Here is a 19,839-nt window from a genome sequence, read left to right as displayed (position 1 = left end):
ATTGTGGCTGGCCCGGGCCCTCTGGCTACCCCTCATCACCCAAGTCTGCTCTTCAGCCCCATTCCCCCAAACATACGAGGAAACATAAAAGGTACACTGACCCTCTCCACTCCCCTCGTTGTAATCTTCGCCAATCCATCAACCCGATGTGCAGCACTATGCAAAACCCCACTCTAAAGTTTAATGTCCTCACACTCCTCCCAGTCCATCATCTCTCTCAAAGTCCTTCGTCTCCTCTAGTGAGTCAAAATAAAACTCGATTCTGGTGCATAATCCACATTCTTTTTTGAAAAATATTTTATTAGAGGTATTTTCAAACATATACAGAACAGAAACGACCAACAGCAACAGTTAACCATGCACAATTACCACTATTCCTCCATACCATCCCCTTTTTTTCACCCAAATCCCCAAAACACAGACAGAACAAAGATTCCACCGCCCGACTGACATGTTACTGTCCCCTATAGAAGTCAAAACCTTGTGGAGAAACCCTTCACCACCCCTCTAATGGCAAACTTGATTTTTTTCTAGGTGGTGAAACTCTGCCAAGTTGCTCACCCATGTCCCTGCTTTCAGCTGCTCAGAGTCCCGCCAGCTCAACAAGATCTGCCTCCGAGCTATCAGGAATGCAAAGGCTACCACATCAGCCTCTCTCCCCACCTGCACTCCGGATCCTCCGACACCCCAAATATCGCCACCCAGTCTTGGGGCCACCTTCACTTCCAAGATCATTGGCATTACATTTGCAAACTTTTTCCAAAACCCCTCCAACTTCAGACACGTCCAAAACATAGGGACATGGTTCTGCCTCCTCGACAATTCTCCAAACCATCCACTTGCTCCCTCAGTTTCCTTTGGCCCCTCCCACCACCACCTCCACCGAGGCGTAACCACCAGCGAGACCAACCCTCATGGTCCACCGCCGACTCTTCCACTTTTTGGAACAACGCACTATGTACCTCCAACCTCCACTCCATTCTCTCAATGGTTGTCCGAATCGGATCAGTTACCTTCGCCAGGTCTTTTGGGGTCTCTGCCTTTGCTGCTGGAACTTGACTGTCAAAAACTCCACTTGCCCTTTTATAGTTACACTCCTTGTTTGATAGGACTGAGACATGCCCACCCGAAGGAGAATCCTTGGCTCTAACTGTTCCCAAAGTTTGAGCCAGCAAACGCACCAGTGAGCAGGTAACAAGGATCAAACAATTCCGCCTCCAGCAAATATGCAACCACACACTCAATGGCCACCACCGGAAGTCACACTTTAATTTCTTCCAACAGACATTACTTTCAATTGCATCATCCGGTCTTAAAAAAAGCACTGAAATTCATAGTCCCAGTTCAAAGGGCCCATAACCACTTGGAACAGTCAATCAAAATGATCTGTGAGAATGGATGGTTGCGAAATGTGACATGCAACATTAATCCAATCCATGAAGCTTACTTCAAGGGAGAGCGTGAAAGGCAATCATTTTTAACACCTCCAATAATTTTGAGATAAAGACAGGAGGTTTTTGGAGGCAGCACGATGGTGAAGCGGTTAGCACTGCTGCTTCACAGCGCCGAGGACCTGGGTTCAATCCCGGCCCCTCTTCACTGTCCAGGTGGAGTTTGCACATTCTCCTAATTTCTGCGTGGGTCTCACCCCCACAACCCAGAAAGATGTGCAGGACAGGTGAATTGGCCATGCTAAATTACCCCTTAATTTGAAAAAAGGAACTGGTTACTCTGACTTTATTTTTTTAAAAGGCAGGAGGTTTAAATGCCTGGGTAGCTTTACAGCTCCTTTTGATAGTTCATCTTGAAACTTCTGACAACTATTTTTGACAGATCTTTGAGTTCTCAGTTCCAATGAGTTTATACATTTTTCATGCACGTTCATTTCTACTTTCAGTCATGTCAAAAGGAAGCTTATTCCCACAAAGATGTTTGGGACCATACCCTCTGCAAAGGATCCAAACAAACCCACGGATTTCAGACCTGCTCCGACTGGGTCTAATCTGCATAAGTTGGTTTTCAGACATCTCTCACTCAAAACCACATGAGTGGAGAAAGCTGCTTATTTCTATGGACAGTTGCCTCTGAAATACGCAAATCCCAACCAGCCCATTTCTGATACCACGAAAATGGGCAGTGCTGTGATCAGAGGGATACTCACGGATTCGGGCTTCTTCCACCATTGTTCTCACGATGGAGAGGCTCTCTGTAATGGAAAATTCCAGACAGAAAAATATCCCTCAGAAGGGAAACATAATGGGGTTGAGAAGGTAGTGTTGGAGGGATGGACCCTAATGCCCTGACTCCCCCGTCCCCGTGATGTGACCTCTCTTGGACCAGAAACATGTCCAGCAGTAGATGTCTCTGCACTAGGCTGCTGCTGCTGGCCAGAAGGTGCAGGTAGTACAATCCGAGACTGAATCTGCCTCATTTCATTCAAAGTTTCATTGCAGAAGTTGACAATGAACCTCATTCTGCTGCTGAAGAATCTCATTGTTTCTTTGCAGATGCTACTGCAGAACCTCATTGTCTCTTTGTAGATGCTGCTGAAGAATCTCATTGTCTCTCTGTAGATGCTGCTGAAGAATCTCATTGTTTCTTTGTAGATGCTGTTGAAGAATCTCATTGTCTCTTTGTAGATGCTGCTGAAGAATCTCATTGTTTCTTTGTAGATGCTGCTGAAGAATCTCATTGTTTCTTTGAAGATTCTGGCTAACATCTGTTTTAAACTCAGTCAAAATTTGCTGGGGCAAGTTACAAGTGGCCTGATAACTCTCTGTACTTTGAACCTGTTCCTGATACAAGTGTTCAAGGGGTTTCAGATCAATTTCATTTTCTTCAACAGCAGAATAGGCCTGATATTGTCCTTGTGGAGACGGTGGAGCTTCAGCTTTCAAAGCTCCAGGTTCCTCACCTCGAGAAGGTTCTGAGCGCCCCCCCTCTACCTTAGCAGCCAGATCATCACAGGCCTCCTCTTTCACACAAACTTTAATATTTAACTTGAACTCACTAACACTACCATCCATATCAGACATCTTAGCCCCCTGACACTCCTCTCCCTCCTCCATTGCAGCTGCCATGCCACATTGCTGTGAGGTATTCACCTCCGCCCCTTCCTCATCAGCCCTTTCAGGAATCTCGGACGCTGCTGTCAACTCTCCTCCATCACCATCAGACGTGCCCATGAACACCTGTGTATCTTCAGAGGAAGAAAATCACAATTATTATCATTTATCAAATAAATTAACTCTCTCCTCCTGATGGTTTAAACACTCAGCTGCTGACATCACCTTCGCTCATCCCCATATCTGATCCGCCATTGGTTATCATGGGGTTGGAGAGGCCAAACAGCTTCCTCGTGAACTCCTCCTGTTCCGTCAGCTCCTTGATGTACGGCACCCGGCCTCCAGTCAACGAGTGCTCCTGGGCGTTATTGGCCAGCTTTATCAGAAATGAAAATAAAAAATGAATCATGGTCCAAACTTTACTGTGCTGTCTTGTGATACATTTTCCGAGGCAGATTTCAGCCTGCACCCAGGGGAACTTCTGATTAGAGTTCAATCTTATTCCAAAGTCAGAGCCATCTCCAAGGCAACTGCATCTTAAAACACCTCATAAAATCAGTAAAAAAACATAATGTGATCTTTCTGTATTTTCAACTCAAAATCTACGATTTAAAGTTTCAAAGTTTAACATATGGATTTAATATTCAGATATAGACCTCTTGTCCATCACAAGGAAACATAGAACATGGCACAGAGTTCCATTGCAGAAGGTGGTCCGTTAGCCCATTAAGTCTGCACCAATCCTCTGAAACTTGTGCATTTATCCCAACTGAAGTATATTCCAGAGAGGAAGAAGGATTGTAAGGGGGGGGGGGGTGAAGACATACATGGCTGAGCAAGGAAGCTGCAGATAACATAAAGACAAAAAGGCAATATTGCAAAGGCCAGTGGAAAGTTTGTAAAGATCAACAAAGGGTTATTGGAGAAAGTAATAAAAAGAGCAACGGTAAATTATGAAATAAAACTAGCACGAAATATAAAAAAGGAAGGCAAAAGCATCTATAAATGTTCAAAAGGGAAGAGAGCAGCTGAAGTGAATGTTGGTCCCTTGGCGGATGAGACTGGGCTGCTAATAGTGGGGAACAAAAGAAATGGCGGACACACTAAATCAATATTTTGCCTCCGTTTTCATGGTGGAGGACACTAATACCATCTCAATAGTAACAGGTCATGCAAAGGTAATAGAAAAGGAGGCACGTATAAAAAAATCATCATCGATAGGGAAAAAGTACTGTTGGGATTGAAGGTAGTCAAGTCCTCAGGGCCTGATGGCCCATATCCGAGTCATAAAGGAAGGGGCAGCAGAGATAGTGGATCCATTGGTTATAGTATTCCAAAACTCCTTGGATTCGGGAAAGGTTCCAGTGGATTGGAAAAATGCTAATCATGGAATCCCTACAGTGCAGAAGGAGGCCATTCGGCCCATCGAGTCTGCACCGATCCTCTGAAAGCGTACTTCACCCAAAGTGACTCTCTCGCTCTACCCATTAACCCTTTAATCTAACATACATATCCTTTTGAACATGAAGGGGCAATTTAGCATCGCCAATCCACCTACCTGCACATCTTTGGATGTAACGCCCATATTCAAAAAGGGAGGGAGGCAGAGAGAAGGAAACTCTTGACCAGTTAGTTTAACATCTGTTGTTGGGAAATCATTAGAATCTATTATTAAGGAATAACATGGCATTTAGAAAATCAAAACGCAATTCATCAGTCAGCATGTTTTAATGAAGGTAAATCATATTTGACTAATTTGCTAGAGTTCTTAGATGATGTAACAAGCCAGGTAGATAATGGACTATCTGTAGATGTAGTATATCTGAACTTCCAGAAGGCATTTGATAAGGTGTTGCACCAATGATTAATACACAAGGTTAAGATCACATGGGATTTGGGGTAATTTATGAGCTTGGATAGAAGACTGATACCTAACTATTTACAATCTATATTAATGACTTGGATGTAGGGATCGAAGGTACTAAAGCCACTTTGCAGATCAGACTAAAATAGTTGGGACATTAAGTTTCCAATGAGGAAATAAGACATTTACAAATGGGTACAGATAGAATAGGTGAGTCGGCCAAAATTTGGCAGGTGGAGTTTAATATGGATAAGTGTGAGATTATCTATTTTGGTCAGGAAAATGGAAAGGTGAGGACTTCACTTAGCGGCCATGGAGTGGGGGTCACACATTTGGTGGCTCCTGCTCAAGGTGGATTTTTTTCCGGTCCTTCCGCACACAAATGTTGTGGTGTTTGAGGGCAAGGTGGAAGGGTGCCTCGGAAGATAATACTCCTCTGGTGAGGTTGGGGTCTATTGATCAGCGGACGAGAAGTGCCACGTAAAAGAGAGAGCAGTTAAAGCCAGAGGTTTACAGCTTGGAACAGGCCCTTCGATCCAACTTATCCATGCCACCCAGTTTTTAACCACTAAGCTAGTCCCAATTGCCCACATTTGGCCCATGTCCCTCTATCTTACCCATATAACTAAATGCTTTTAAAAGCCAAAATACTACTGCCTCCACTATGCTTCTGGCAACTTGTTCCAGACACTCACCACTCTCTGTGTGAAAAGATTGCCCCTCTGGACCCATTTGTATCTCTCCCCTCCCACCTTAAATCTATGCCCTCTAGTTTTTGATTCCCCTACCTTTGAGAAAAGATGTTGACTATCCACGTTATCTATGCCCCTCATTATTTCATAGACATCTATAAGACCACCCCTAAGCCTCCTACACTGCAGGGAAAAAGTCCAAGTCTATCCAGCCTCTGCTTATAACTCAAACCATCAAGACCCGGTTGTATCCTAGTAAATCTTTTCTGCACTCTTTCTGGTTTAATGATATCCTTTCTATAATAGGGTGACCAGAACAGTACACAGTATTCCAAGTGTGGCCTTACTAATGTCTTGTACAACAATACGTCCCAACTCCTGTATTCAATATTTTGACCAATGAAACCTAGCATGCTGAATGCCTTCTTCACCACCCTGTCCACCTGTGACCCCACCTTCAAGGAGCCTGTACTCCGAGATATCTTTGTTCTTAAAGTCTCCCGAACGCCCTACCATGAACTGAGTAGTTGGAGCAGGAAATGTTTTGTGGTGCGACACAGGTGAAGGTGGCACGGAGGGTAAGGGGCAACGCTGCCCTCCCAGTGGTCGACGGAGCCGCAGCTGGTGGAGTTCCTGAATGGCAAATTTCAGCAGCAGAGGAAAGAGGCCTTAGAAGATTTGGCCAAGGTGGTGGAACCGCTTCGGGTGGCGATTGAGTGGGTGGAGCAGAGACAGGTGGCTCAGGGCCTGGCGATCCAGAAGGTGAAAGAGTCGGTGGTGGAGCCTGAGAATCAGCTGACCTCACTGGAGGCGGAGATGGGGATGGTGATGAGCAGTGAGAAAAGTCTGAGAGAGATTGGAGGACCTTGAGAACCGCTCCAGGAGGCAGAATCTGAGTATCGTTGGGATGCCTGAAGTCATTAAAGGTGCGGAGGCCGCTAAGTTTGTGGCAAGCATGTTGGATAGGTTGATGGGGAGGGGGCTTTTGACCGGCTCCTCAAGGTGGATTGGGGGCACAGGGCGCTGAGGAGGAGGCTGCAGGTGAAATAGCCGCCAATGGCAATGGTGGTGAGGCTGCATCGGTTCCTGGATAAAAAGAAGATCCTGAGGTGGCCAATGCAGACCAAGAAATGCACCTGAGAGGGGCTTGAGCTGCAGATTTACTAGGAACTTGGTCAGAGCTGGCCAAGCAGAGGGACGGGTATAATCGGATTAAGGCCGTCCACGACAAGAATGGGGTGACATTCTGGGTTTTGTACCCTGTCAGCTTGTGGGTGACTCACCAAAAGGAATTCTATTTTGACTCGCCGGAGGAGGCAATGGACTGTGTGAGGGACCATAGACTGGGAGGAGTGTGAAGACACTGAACTTTGGGGAGGAGTTCTGGGTAAATTATGGGGCATATTGGGTGGGTGGATTGGGGCAGATTACGACAGGGGAGCGTTGATAGTGAGTGTGCCCTTTGTTTGTTGGTGGTTGGGAGGGTTGGACTGGGAGGGTGAGGGGAAGTCAGAGGTCTTAGACGGCAGCCACCATATTAGCTGGGCTGGCTAGTTAACGGGAATGAAGTGGGGGGTTGTCAGGAGGAAGGTGTGCGGAGGGGGAATTGGGTTAGTTCTTTGTTTGGCTGTAGGGGGTGTGTGCCTGACATGAGTCTGGTTGGTGTGGCGCAGTTGGGAAGGGAGAAATGGTGACGGACATCTTGGGGCTGGCCAGGAGGGGCGCATGACGTGGGCTTGGGAATGGTGTAAAAAGGGGGCGGCTGATTGACAGGGGAGGGGACCGTGAGGGAGCACCCTGACCAGGCTGATCACGCGGAACGTGCAAGGGTTGAATGGGCCAGTTAAACGGTTGCGTATTTTCGCGCACTTCAGCAGCTTGAAGGCGGACATTGTATTCCTGTTCTAGGACGGGGAAAAGGCGAGTAGTATGCTGGCCCATCAGAGGAAGCAGGCAGCGGCGAGGGAGATTGGTAGTGAGGGACGAGAGGGGTAAGGTGGTGACGACCCAGAGGGGGTGAATGAGGTATATGAGGCCTTCTACAGGAGGTTGTGCGAGTCAGAGCCTCTGCCCGGGGAGGATGGGATGAGACGGTTCCTGGATGTGTTGGAGTTCCCTAAGGTGGAGGGGGAGAGGGTGCAGGGGCTGGTGCCCTGATCGGGTTGAGGGAGGGGATGGGTGTGGGTGCAAGCAGGTAGGGAAGGCCTTGGGGCTGGATGGGTTCCTAGTAGAGTTTTACGAGACGTTTGGTGCGGAGCTGAAGCCACTGCTAGTGAGAATGTACAATGAGGTGAGGGAGAGGGGGGAGCTCCCTCTGACATTGATGCAGGCTTCCATCTCCCTGATCAGGACCTGGAGCTGTGTCGGTCATACCGCCCCATATCGCTGCTTAATGTCGATGCAAAGTTGTTGGCGAAGGTGCTGGCATCACAAATAAAGTGTGCCGGGATGATGGGAAAGAACCCGACGGAATTTGTGAAGGGAAGGCAGTTGTTGGCGAATATGCGCAGGCTGCTTAATGTAATTATGATGTCCTCGGAGGGGCAGGATCGGATGGAGTAGGTGTATTGTTGGACCGGTCCGGGTTTTGTCAGGGGTTTGTGGATTGGATTTGGGTGTTGTACAGGGCGCCGGTGGCGAGCGTCCAGACGAACAGGACAAGTTTGGGGTAATTCAGGTTACATCGTGCGATGAGCAGCGGTGCCCGCTCTTCCGTTGCTTTTCGCCTTGGGATTGCCACTTAGGGCATCGAGGGGCTGGAAAGGGATTGAGTGCGGGGGGAGGTGATGAAAATGACGGTGTTGCCCAGGTTCTTGTTCATGTCATGTTCCAGAACATCCCTATCTTTCTTCCCAAGTCCTTTTCCAGGAAGGTTAACGGGATAATTTTGGGTATGTGGGCGGGATAGGTACCCTGCGGTAGAGGTGGATTTTCTGGGAGAGGAGGCGGGGTGTAGTGTGGCTGGCGTTGCCAAATTTCATCAATTATTATTGGGTGGCAAACTTAGCAATGGTGAGGAAATGGCCAGTGGAAGAGGGATTGCTGTCAGGGCAGATGGAGGCAGCGGCGTGTAGGTCGATGAGTTTAAAGGCACTGTTCTTGCCAGTCAGGTACTCCATGAGCCCAGTGGTGGTTTTGGCATTACGGGTGTGGAGCCAGTGTAGACAGCATTTCGGGTTGGAGGGCATGCCGTTGTGGGTGCGGATATGTGACAACATTGCGTTGTGCCGGTGGGGCTGGGTCCGAGGTTCCGGGGGTGGGGATAGGTGGGGATATAGTACTTTAGGGACTTGTTTATAGGGAGTAGGTTTGCAGGACTGGAGGACTTGGAGGAAGCCTATGAATTGCCAAAGGGAATAGCTTTAGTACCTGCAGGTGAGAGATTACGTGAGGAAAGAGGTGCTGACCTTCCCGGGGCTGCCGCCTCCGGTGCTGCAGGACAAGTTGTCGGAGGATGATACAGGGGAAGGGAGGGTGCTTTAGTAAAGGAGTCAACCGTAAATGGGAGGAGGAGTTGGGAGGGGAGGTGCAGGCCGAGGAAGTGGAAAGAGGCCTTGCGGAGGGCGAACACGTCCTCGCCGACAAGGTTAAACCTCATCCAGTTTAAGGTGGTGCAGAGGTTCACATCATGGTGGCAAGAATGAGCCGGATCTTTGCAGAGGTGGAGGATAGGTGTGGACAGTGTGAGGGGGGCCGCGATTCATGCTCACATGTGTTGTATGTGTCCAAAGCTGAAGACGTTTTGACATGGGTTCTTGGATGTTATGTCCGGGTTTTGAATGTGAGGGTGGCCTCAATTCCGGAGGTGGCGATATTCGGTGTGTCGGAAGATCCACGGGCGTCATTCTCCGACCCCCCGCCGGGTCAGAGAATGGCCGTTGGCCGCCGTGAAACCCGCCCCCGCCCAAGTCTCCGGTACCGGAGATTGGGCGGGGGCGGGAATCGGGTCGCGCCGGTCGGCGGGACCCCCCGCTCAATTCTCCGGCCCGGATGGGCCGAAGTCCCGCCCAGAAATTGCCTGTCCCGCCGGCGTAAATCAAAGCTGGTATTTACCGGCGGGACCAGGCGGCGTGGGCGGGCTCCGGGGTCTTGGGGGGGGGCGCGGGGCGATCTGACCCCGGGAGGTACCCCCACGGTGGCCTGGCCCGCGATCGGGGCCCACCGATCCGCGGGCGGGGCTGTGCCGTGGGGGCACTCTTTCCCTTCCGCCTCCGCCACGGCCTCCAACATGGCGGAGGCGGAAGACTCTCCCCACTGCGCATGCGCAGGAAACTGTCAGCGGCCGCTGACGCTCCCGCGCATGCGCCGCATTTCCGCGCCAGCTGGCGGGGCAACAAACGCCATTTCCGCCAGCTGGCGGGGCGGAACTCCCTCCGGCGCCGGCCTAGCCCCTCAATGTTGGGGCTCGGCCCCCAAAGATGCGCAGCATTCCGCACCTTTGGGCCGGCGCGGTGCCCGTCTGATTGGCGCCGTTTTTGGCGCCAGTCGGCGGACATCGCGCCGTTGGGGGTGAATTTCGCCCCCGGAGTCCAGGTGGGGAGAGAGACCGATGTATTGGCCTTTGCTTCCCTGATAGCCTAGATATGTATTTTGTTGTCTTGGCGGGACTAGGAGCCGCCGCCGAAGGCGGGTTATGGTTGAGTGACCTGGCAGAATTCCTGCGGTGGAGAAGGTCAAGTTTTTCGAGGGTCGTAGGGGTTCACCTAGAGGTGGAAACCGTTCATTGACTTCTTCAAGGTGTATTCGGTGGCGGAGGGATAAGGGGGTAAAAGTAGGAGCATAGAACATAGAACGGGATGCGGTGACAGATTGGTATTGGGGATGTGGTTTTTGTTCATGTTGGTGCGTTGGTCTTCTGATAGTTTTGTGTAGATATGTAAAAAGCCTTGAATAAAAATATTTCTGAAAAGAAAAATGGAAAAGCAATTTATTATCTAAATGGAGAGAAAACTCAGTGCTTCGGTGTAGAAGAATCTGGGTGTCCTTGTACAGGAAACTAGTATGCAGGTACAGCAGGTAATAAGGCAAATGACATTTTGGTCTTTATACCTAAAGGGATAGAATATAAAAGGGAAATGTTGCTGCAACTGTATAAGGCACTGGTGAGTCCGCACCTGAAGTACTGTGTACAGTTTGGTCTCCTTATTTGAGGAGTAGTTGCATTGAAGGCACTTCAGAGTAGGTTCATAGATGGGCAGCACGGTAACACAGTGCGAAGCACTGTGGCTTCACAGCATTAGGTTCCCAGGTTTGATTCCCTGCTGGGTCACTGTCTATGCAGAGTCTGCACCTTCTCCCCGTGTCTGCGTGACTTTCCTCCGGGTGCTCCGGTTTTCTCCCACAGTCCAAAGACTTGGAGGTTAGGTGAATTGACTATGATAAATTGCCCTTAGTGACCAAAAAGGTTAGGAGGGGTTTTGGGGATAGGGTGGAAGTGAGGGCTTAAGTGGGTCGGTGCAGATTCGATGGGCCGAATGGCCTCCTTCTGCACTGTATGTTCTATGTTCTAGAATCATAGAAGAATCATAATAGCCCTAGAGCAGTGCAGAAGGAGGTCACTCAGTCAATCGAGCCTACACCGACCCTCCGAAAGAGAACCCTACTTCGGCCCACTCCCTCGCCCTATTGCCATAATCCCACCTAACCTTTTTTTATTCTTTAAATTTAGAGTACCCAATTACTTTTTTTCCAATTAAGGAACAATTTAGCATTGCCAATTCACCCAACCTGCACATCTTTAGGTTGTGGGGGTGAATTCCACGCAGACACGGGGAGAATGTGAAAACTCCACACTGACAGTGACCCGGGGCTGGGATCGAACCTAGGTCCTCAGCGCTGTAGGCTGCAGTGCTAACCACTGTGCCACCCAAACTCCACCTAACCCAGGGACACTAAAGCATGGCCAATCCACCTAAATTGCAATTCTTTGACTGTGGGAGGAAACCGGAGCACCGAGAGGAAACCCACTCAGATACAGGGAGAACGTGCAAACTCCTCACAGTCACCAAAGGCTAAAATTGAGCCCGAGTCCCTGGTGCTGTGAGGCAGCAGTGCTAACCATTGTGCCACCCACTAGATCGATTCCAAAGATGATGGGTTTGTCTTGTGAAGAGAGATTGAGCAGATGAGGCCTATGCTCTTCCGGGTCTAGAGGAAAGATATTGACAAAGTAGGCGAAGAGCAGATGTTTCCTCTTGTGGGGAAATCGAGAGGTCATAGTTTTAGGACAGCTGATTTACTTCTCTCAAAGCGTCATGAATCTGTGGAGCTCACTACCCCCAGAATAGTAGCACAGTGGTTAACACTGTTGCTTCACAGCGCCTGGGTCTCAGGTTCGATTCCCGGCTTGGGTCACTGTCTGTGTGGAGTCTGCACATTCTCCGTTTGGGTTTCCTCCGGTTGCTCCGTTTTCTACTACAAGTTCCGAAAGACGAGCTGTTAGGTAATTTGGACATTCTGAATTTTCCCCTCAGTGCACCCAAACAGGCGACGAAATGTGGCAACTCGGGGATTTTCACAGTAACGTCATTGCAGTGTTAATGTAAGTCTACTCGTGACAATAATAAAGATGATTATTATTATTACACGGCGGATGCCAGGCATTGAGTAAATTTGAGGAGATAGACAGATTTTTTAGTCGTAAAGGGTTGAAGGGTCACGGAGAATGAGCAGGTAAGTGGAGTCAAGGCTGAGAAGAGATCAGCCATGATCGAATTGAATGGCAGAGTGGGCTCGAGGTCCTGAATTCCGTACTCCTGCTCCTAGCTCTTATGGTATGAGCAGGAGCTTCTGTCCATACTGATGACTTGTTTTGGTGATGTTTGGCAATCTAGGTCAAAGGTTAAATTGACCTTCTTGAAATGATTGGACTGATGGAGGGACAGACACTGCTGAGACAGACTGTGCTTTGGAAAGACAGCCTCCCTGTGTGAGTACTGGAGGGTAAACTAGACAGACAACGCTTAGTGTAAGGGAGATGCACTGACCATGAGATTGATTTGTCGCACACCTCGCAAATAAGTGGTTTCTCATCAGAGTGGGCAGAGGGCTGATTAATCAGAGAACAATTTGTTACATACCATTATTAAAAGATTATTACATGTGAATGTGTTGCTGTGTGCAGAGGGAAGGCGATTAAGGGAATGATTTATACATACCGTCCATGTAAATATGATGGTGTATGCAATAAACCATTTGAGTGCAAGAATAATTTGTCACCTACCTTGCATTGGAAGGGTTTCTCCCCTGCGTGAGTGCGCTGGTGTTTACGGAGGGACGATGACAGTGCAAATGATTTGTCACACACGTCACACGTGAATGGTTTCTCCCCTGTGTGACGGTGTTGGTGTGTACGGAGTTGCGATGACCGTGTGAATGATTTGTCACACACCTCGCACGTAAATGGTTTCTTCCCTGCGTGACGGCGTTGATGTTCACGGAGGTTCCATAGCTGCGAGAATGATTTGTCACAGATATTGCATGGGAAGGGTTTCTCCCCTGTGTGAATTCTCTGGTGTGATAGAAGGATGTCTCTTCGACTGAAAGTCTTTCCACAAACATCACATCTGAAGGGTCTCTCCCCTGAGTGAAGACATTTGTGTTCATTAGACAACGGAGCAGATTAAGGCCATTCAGTCCATCGGGTTTTCTCCATCGTTCAATCATGACTGATATGTTTCTCATCCCCATTCTCCTGTCCAATCCCCTTAACCCCTGATTCCCTTATTAATCAAGAACCTATCTATCTCGGTCTTAAAGTCACTCAGTGATTTGGCCTCCACAGCCTTCTCGGGCAATGAATTCCACAGACTCACCATCTTCTGTTTCAAAGAATCGTCACTTCAGTCTGGGCTATGCCCTTGGATTCTAGTTTCTCCTACTCGTGAAAACATATTCTCCACGTTCACTCTATCTAGTCCCCTACATTTCTGCAAGTTTCAATGAGAGTACCCCCTCATCCTTCTAAACTCAATCGAGTACAGACCCAGAGTCCTCAAGCGCTCCTCATACAAGCCTTTAATTCCTGGAATCATTCTTGTGAGCCTCCTCTGGAACCCTCCAAGGCCTGCTCATCCTTTCTTAGATGTAGGGTCCAAAACTTCACCGCAATATTCCAAAAGGCTTTTGGCCAGAATCATATAGAGTGTCAGCAATACATCCCCACTTTGTATTCCAACCCTCTAGAAATGAATGCCAACATTGCATTTGCTTTCCTAACTACCAACTGAACCTGCATGCTAACCTTAAGAGAATCCTGAACGAGAACTCCCAAGTCCTTTCATGCTTCAGATTTCCAAAGCCTTTCCCCATTTAGAAAAGTCAATGCCTCTATTCTTCCTACCAAAGTGCACAACTCACATTTTTCCAAACTAGATTCCATCTGCCACTTTTTTGCCCACTGTCATAGCTATTCAATCCTTCTGCAGCCTCCCACTTCCTCAACGCTACCTGTCCCTCTACGTATCTTTGTATCATCCGCAAATTTAACAATGCCCTCAGTTCCTCTACGCCTTGATAATTGTATGAATGATTTGTCACACACCTTGCATGTGAAGGCTTTCTTACCTGTGTGAATGCGTTGGTGCAGACGGAGGTACGATGACCACGAGAATGATTTGTCACACACTTTGCACCTGAAGGGTCTCTCCCCTGTGTGAAGACGTTTGTGTTCACTGAGCCTTGATGATAGTGTGAATGATTTGTCACACACCTCACACGTGAAAGGTTTCTCCCCTGTGTGAAGACGTTGGTGTTCACTGAGCCGTGACGAGCGTGTGAATGATTTGTCACACACCTTACACATGAAGGGTTTCTCCTCTGTGTGAAGGTGCTGGTTTTGATGGAGGGCTGATGACTGTGAGAATGATTTGTCACACATCTCTTATGATCCTGTTCCCAACTCACAACTCAGTCTTGAACAGTGCCTCACCTGTAACAATGAGTCAGTGGTCCATGAGGCTCGATGAATGATTGAAGCTCTCATGTAGCCCACCTATACTTCTCCCAACCTTACCCTGACCGACCGGCAACAGGTTCCACACCATTGACCAGTTTCAGATCTGACAATATGACAAAGCTCCCCTGACCCGACCGATTTCCAGAAGATGGTTTTCCTGCCCAAACTTCTGTGTTGAGCAACACTGAGAAGGGACTGGATGTGCAGGTGTTCCTTGGGTGGTGGTCACGATCTATCTGTGGAGTGTATCCTCTCTGTATTTTCTATTGTAGTCCGCTACAATCCTCTGTAAAACAGGAAAAGGAAAAATGATTTCCTCCATCTCGGTCTCTCCCTTGGATGAAGGGGCTGACTCCTCAGAGACTTTTTCACAGTGAGTGCCAGTCTGTTATCCCCCTGTGTGTGTGTGGAGGGGATCAGGTACAAGTCCTTTCTTTTTCCTCACTTGACTGTCATACACTCTCTGTTTCCAGCAGGGACACTGGATAGTGATCAAGAGCACCACGGCTGGCTCTGATGTTCAGAAGGGAGGGTCAAAGCGCAGAAGAGTAATAGTAATAGGGGACTCTATAGTCAGGGGCACAGATAGGCGCTTCTGTGGACGTGAAAGAGACTCCAGGATGGTATGTTGCCTCCCTGGTGCCAGGGTCCAGGATGTCTCCGAACGGGTAGAGGGAATCCTCAAGGGGGAGGGCAAACAGGCAGAGGTCGTTGTACATATTGGTACTAACGACATAGGCAGGAAGGGGCATGAGGTCCTGCAGCAGGAGTTCAGGGAGCTAGGCAGAAAGTTAAAAGACAGGACCTCGAGGGTTGTAATCTCGGGATTACTCCCTGTGCCACGTGCCAGTGAGGCTAGAAATAGGAAGACAGAGCAGATAAACACGTGGCTAAACAGCTGGTGTAGGAGGGAGGGTTTCCATTATCTGGACCACTGGGAGCTCTTCCGGGGCAGGTGTGACCTGTATAAGAAGGACGGGTTGCATCTAAACCGGAGAGGCATAAATATCCTGGCCGCGAGGTTTGCTAGTGTCACACGGGAGGGTTTAAACTAGTATGGCAGGGGGGTGGGCACGGGAGCAATAGGTCAGAAGGTGAGAGCATTGAGGGAGAACTAGGGAATAGGGACAGTGTGGCTCTGAGGCAGAGCAGACGGGGAGAAGTTGCTGAACACAGCGGGTCTGGTGGCCTGAAGTGCATATGTTTTAATGCAAGGAGCATTACGGGTAAGGCAGATGAACTTAGAGCTTGGATTACTACTTGGAACTATGATGTTGTTGCCATTACAGAGACCTGGTTGAGGGAAGGGCAGGATTGGCAGCTAAACGTTCCAGGATTTAGATGTTTCAGGCGGGATAGAGGGGGATGTAAAAGGGGAGGTGGAGTTGCGCTACTTGTTCGGGAGAATATCACAGCTATACTGCGAGAGGACACCTCAGAGGCCAGTGAGGCTATATGGGTAGAGATCAGGAATAAGAAGGGTGCAGTCACAATGTTGGGGGTATACTACAGGCCTCCCAACAGCCAGCGGGAGATAGAGGAGCAGATAGGTAGACAGATTTTGGAAAAGAGTAAAAACAACAGGGTTGTGGTGATGGGAGACTTCAACTTCCCCAATATTGACTGGGACTCACTTAGTGCCAGGGGCTTAGACGGGGCGGAGTTTGTAAGGAGCATCCAGGAGGGCTTCTTAAAACAATATGTAAACAGTCCAACTAGGGAAGGGGCGGTACTGGACCTGGTATTGGGGAATGAGCCCGGCCAGGTGGTAGATGTTTCAGTAGGGGAGCATTTCGGTAACAGTGACCACAATTCAGTAAGTTTTAAAGTACTGGTGGACAAGGATAAGAGTGGTCCGAGGATGAATGTGCTAAATTGGGGGAAGGCTAATTATAACAATATTAGGCGGGAACTGAAGAACATAGATTGGGGGCGGATGTTTGAGGGCAAATCAACAACTGACATGTGGGAGGCTTTCAAGTGTCAGTTGAAAGGAATACAGGACCAGCATGTTCCTGTGAGGAAGAAAGATAAATACGGCAATTTTCGGGAACCTTGGATGACGAGTGATATTGTAGGCCTCGTCAAAAAGAAAAAGGGGGCATTTGTCAGGGCTAAAAGGCTGGGAACAGACGAAGCCTGTGTGGCATATAAGGAAAGTAGGAAGGAACTTAAGCAAGGAGTCAGGAGGGCTAGAAGGGGTCACGAAAAGTCATTAGCAAATAGGGTTAAGGAAAATCCCAAGGCTTTTTACACGTACATAAAAAGCAAGAGGGTAGCCAGGGAAAGGGTTGGCCCACTGAAGGATAGGCAAGGGAATCTATGTGTGGAGCCAGAGGAAATGGGCGAGGTACTAAATGAATACTTTGCATCAGTATTCACCAAAGAGAAGGAATTGGTAGATGTTGAGTCTGGAGAAGGGGGTGTAGATAGCCTGGGTCACATTGTGATCCAAAAAGACGAGGTGTTGGGTGTCTTAAAAAATATTAAGGTAGATAAGTCCCCAGGGCCTGATGGGATCTACCCCAGAATACTGAAGGAGGCTGGAGAGGAAATTGCTGAGGCCTTGACAGAAATCTTTGGATCCTCGCTGTCTTCAGGGGATGTCCCGGAGGACTGGAGAATAGCCAATGTTGTTCCTCTGTTTAAGAATGGTAGCAAGGATAATCCCGGGAACTACAGGCCGGTGAGCCTTACGTCAGTGGTAGGGAAATTACTGGAGAGAATTCTTAGAGACAGGATCTACTCCCATTTGGAAGCAAATGGACGTATTAGTGAGAGGCAGCACGGTTTTGTGAAGGGGAGGTCGTGTCTCACTAACTTGATAGAGTTTTTCGAGGAGGTCACTAAGATGATTGATGCAGGTAGGGCAGTAGATGTTGTCTATATGGACTTCAGTAAGGCCTTTGACAAGGTCCCTCATGGTAGACTAGTACAAAAGGTGAAGTCACACGGGATCAGGGGTGAACTGGCAAGGTGGATACAGAACTGGCTAGGCCATAGAAGGCAGAGGGTAGCAATGGAGGGATGCTTTTCTAATTGGAGGGCTGTGACCAGTGGTCTTCCACAGGGATCAGTGCTGGGACCTTTGCTCTTTGTAGTATATATAAATGATTTGGAGGAAAATGTAACTGGTCTGATTAGTAAGTTTGCAGACGACACAAAGGTTGGTGGAATTGCGGATAGCGATGAGGACTGTCTGAGGATACAGCAGGATTTAGATTGTCTGGAGACTTGGGCGGAGATGGCAGATGGAGTTTAATCCGGACAAATGTGAGGTAATGCATTTTGGAAGGTCTAATGCAGGTAGGGAATATACAGTGAATGGTAGAACCCTCAAGAGTATTGAAAGTCAAAGAGATCTAGGAGTACAGGTCCACAGGTCATTGAAAGGGGCAACACAGGTGGAGAAGGTAGTCAAGAAGGCATACGGCATGCTTGCCTTCATTGGCCGGGGCATTGAGTATAAGAATTGGCAAGTCATGTTGCAGCTGTATAGAACCTTAGTTAGGCCACACTTGGAGTATAGTGTTCAATTCTGGTCGCCACACTACCAGAAGGATGTGGAGGCTTTAGAGAGGGTGCAGAAGAGATTTACCAGAATGTTGCCTGGTATGGAGGGCATAAGCTATGAGGAGCGGTTGAATAAACTCGGTTTGTTCTCACTGGAACGAAGGAGGTTGAGGGGCGACCTGATAGAGGTATACAAAATTATGAGGGGCATAGACAGAGTGGATAGTCAGAGGCTTTTCCCCAGGGTAGAGGGGTCAATTACTAGGGGGCATAGGTTTAAGGTGAGAGGGGCAAGGTTTAGAGTAGATGTACGAGGCACGTTTTTTACGCAGAGGGTAGTGGGTACCTGGAACTCGTTACCGGAGGAGGTAGTGGAAGCAGGGACGATAGGGACATTTAAGGGGCATCTTGACAAATATATGAATAGGATGGGAATAGAAGGATACGGACCCAGGAAGTGTAGAAGATTGTAGTTTAGGCGGGCAGTATGGTCGGCACGGGCTTGGAGGGCCGAAGGGCCTGTTCCTGTGCTGTACATTTCTTTGTTCTTTGTTCTTTGTTCAGACAACTTTCTTTCATCCACCCAGACCCTCTCTTCCCAAACAGCATGAAGGCAATGGAAAAGACAGTCTGCCGGAGTGTAAAAGGCTCTCAAATTCACCATGAGCTTGCGGTGTGTTGACAGAGCCCAGTTTTATCTTTCGCGCATGTGATTAATATAAAAACACTCAGGAGAAATGTTAGTTCAATGGAGATTTTGAAATTTCTCCCCTCGTTTTCCCAAATTATTTGAAGAAAACAGACTGGACAGGAAGTGCTGGAAGCTGAGGAAAACATTGCTTCAGTGTAGCTGATTGGGGGTTCTAGTTTATCCTGGGAAATTAAATACACTGCACTCACTCAGACTGCACATCCCAAATTCAGCTCTCAGACACAGCACTGGGCAAAACTATCAAATCCAAGCCCAGGCTTCTGGGAAAGGCAGGTAAAATCCTTAAAGACATTTCAATAAATGTGTCTCTGCCCCTACCAGATAATTACACCTCACCTGCTCATATTTCAGCAATGACCCATCAACAAAACTCAGCCTGTAAATCAGAGGGAAAATGCTTCCAATAAATACCCTCAATATCCAACACACAGCCAATCAAACAGCTCAGCACAAAGCACCGAGTAAACAGGTCTCTGAGCTGGATCTTCTCACACAGCATAAGGGGCATTTGCACACCTGATTGCCCACAGGATAGTCAGACTGCCTGAACATTAGTGTGGATATTGTGCAATGTAATTCTTCTAAATTCTGCTCCTTCACTCACCATCTCCTGACTTGGTTTGGAGTCCCTACAGGAAGTGAAGCAGCTGTGGTAGAGGAAGAGGAGAGAATGGGCAGAGTGGGTGGGCTCTCTGATTGACGTCTCTCACAGACAATCCAAATATTTCTGCAGGAACAGGAGTTTCCTGAAGTTTGGGAAACTGACCGGGGAAACGGAGGCGACTTTGAGCAGCAGCTCAGGTGGGGATTTAAACTTGTCATTGTCCCATCTGAATAAAAAAAAATCACTTATTGCAGCTGCTATCTCAGTTCCTGTGTAATAAGTCCACGGAGGCAGAAGTCCCATCACCAGAATTGCTTTTATTTACAAACCCATTAGCTGAACAACCATGACCATTCAGTCTGCTGTTGACACCGGGAGTGTAGAGGATCTGACTCCCTGTTATATACACAGAAAGGGATTCCCTGATTAGCCA

The 19,839-nt window shown here is 48.3% G+C and overlaps 1 protein-coding gene across 1 annotated transcript; it reads right to left on the bottom strand.

The window, feature by feature from the left end:
* Positions 1-312: 312 nt before the first annotated feature.
* On the bottom strand, positions 313-19,631 carry LOC140390118 (uncharacterized). Its single transcript, XM_072475043.1, has 5 exons — positions 19,407-19,631; positions 14,187-14,863; positions 12,844-13,202; positions 3,291-3,441; positions 313-3,199 (listed from the first exon to the last, which is right to left on the bottom strand). The coding sequence occupies exons 2-5, from the start codon at positions 14,497-14,499 to the stop codon at positions 2,511-2,513; spliced, it is 1,512 nt and encodes a 503-aa protein (XP_072331144.1). The 5' UTR covers positions 14,500-14,863; positions 19,407-19,631; the 3' UTR covers positions 313-2,510.
* Between the last annotated feature and the right edge of the window lie 208 nt (positions 19,632-19,839).

This window comes from Scyliorhinus torazame, chromosome 14 (assembly GCF_047496885.1).
Source record: "Scyliorhinus torazame isolate Kashiwa2021f chromosome 14, sScyTor2.1, whole genome shotgun sequence".
Taxonomy (NCBI): Eukaryota; Metazoa; Chordata; class Chondrichthyes; order Carcharhiniformes; family Scyliorhinidae; genus Scyliorhinus; species Scyliorhinus torazame.
Note: the sequence above shows the minus strand (reverse complement) of the source record. Positions and strands in the feature narration are given on the sequence as shown.

Bases quoted from the DNA above. Each gene is read 5' to 3' on its own strand.
- LOC140390118 (XM_072475043.1), bottom strand. From the start codon at position 14,499: ATGTGTGACAAATCATTCTCACAGTCATCAGCCCTCCATCAAAACCAG. The intron at 13,203-14,186 runs GTAAGAAAGCCT...GTCTTCACTCAG, and splicing joins GCACCAACGCATTCACACAG to GGGAGAGACCCTTCAGATGT. The intron at 3,442-12,843 runs GTAGGTGACAAA...TTTCTGATAAAG, and splicing joins AGAAACCCTTCCAATGCAAG to CTGGCCAATAACGCCCAGGA.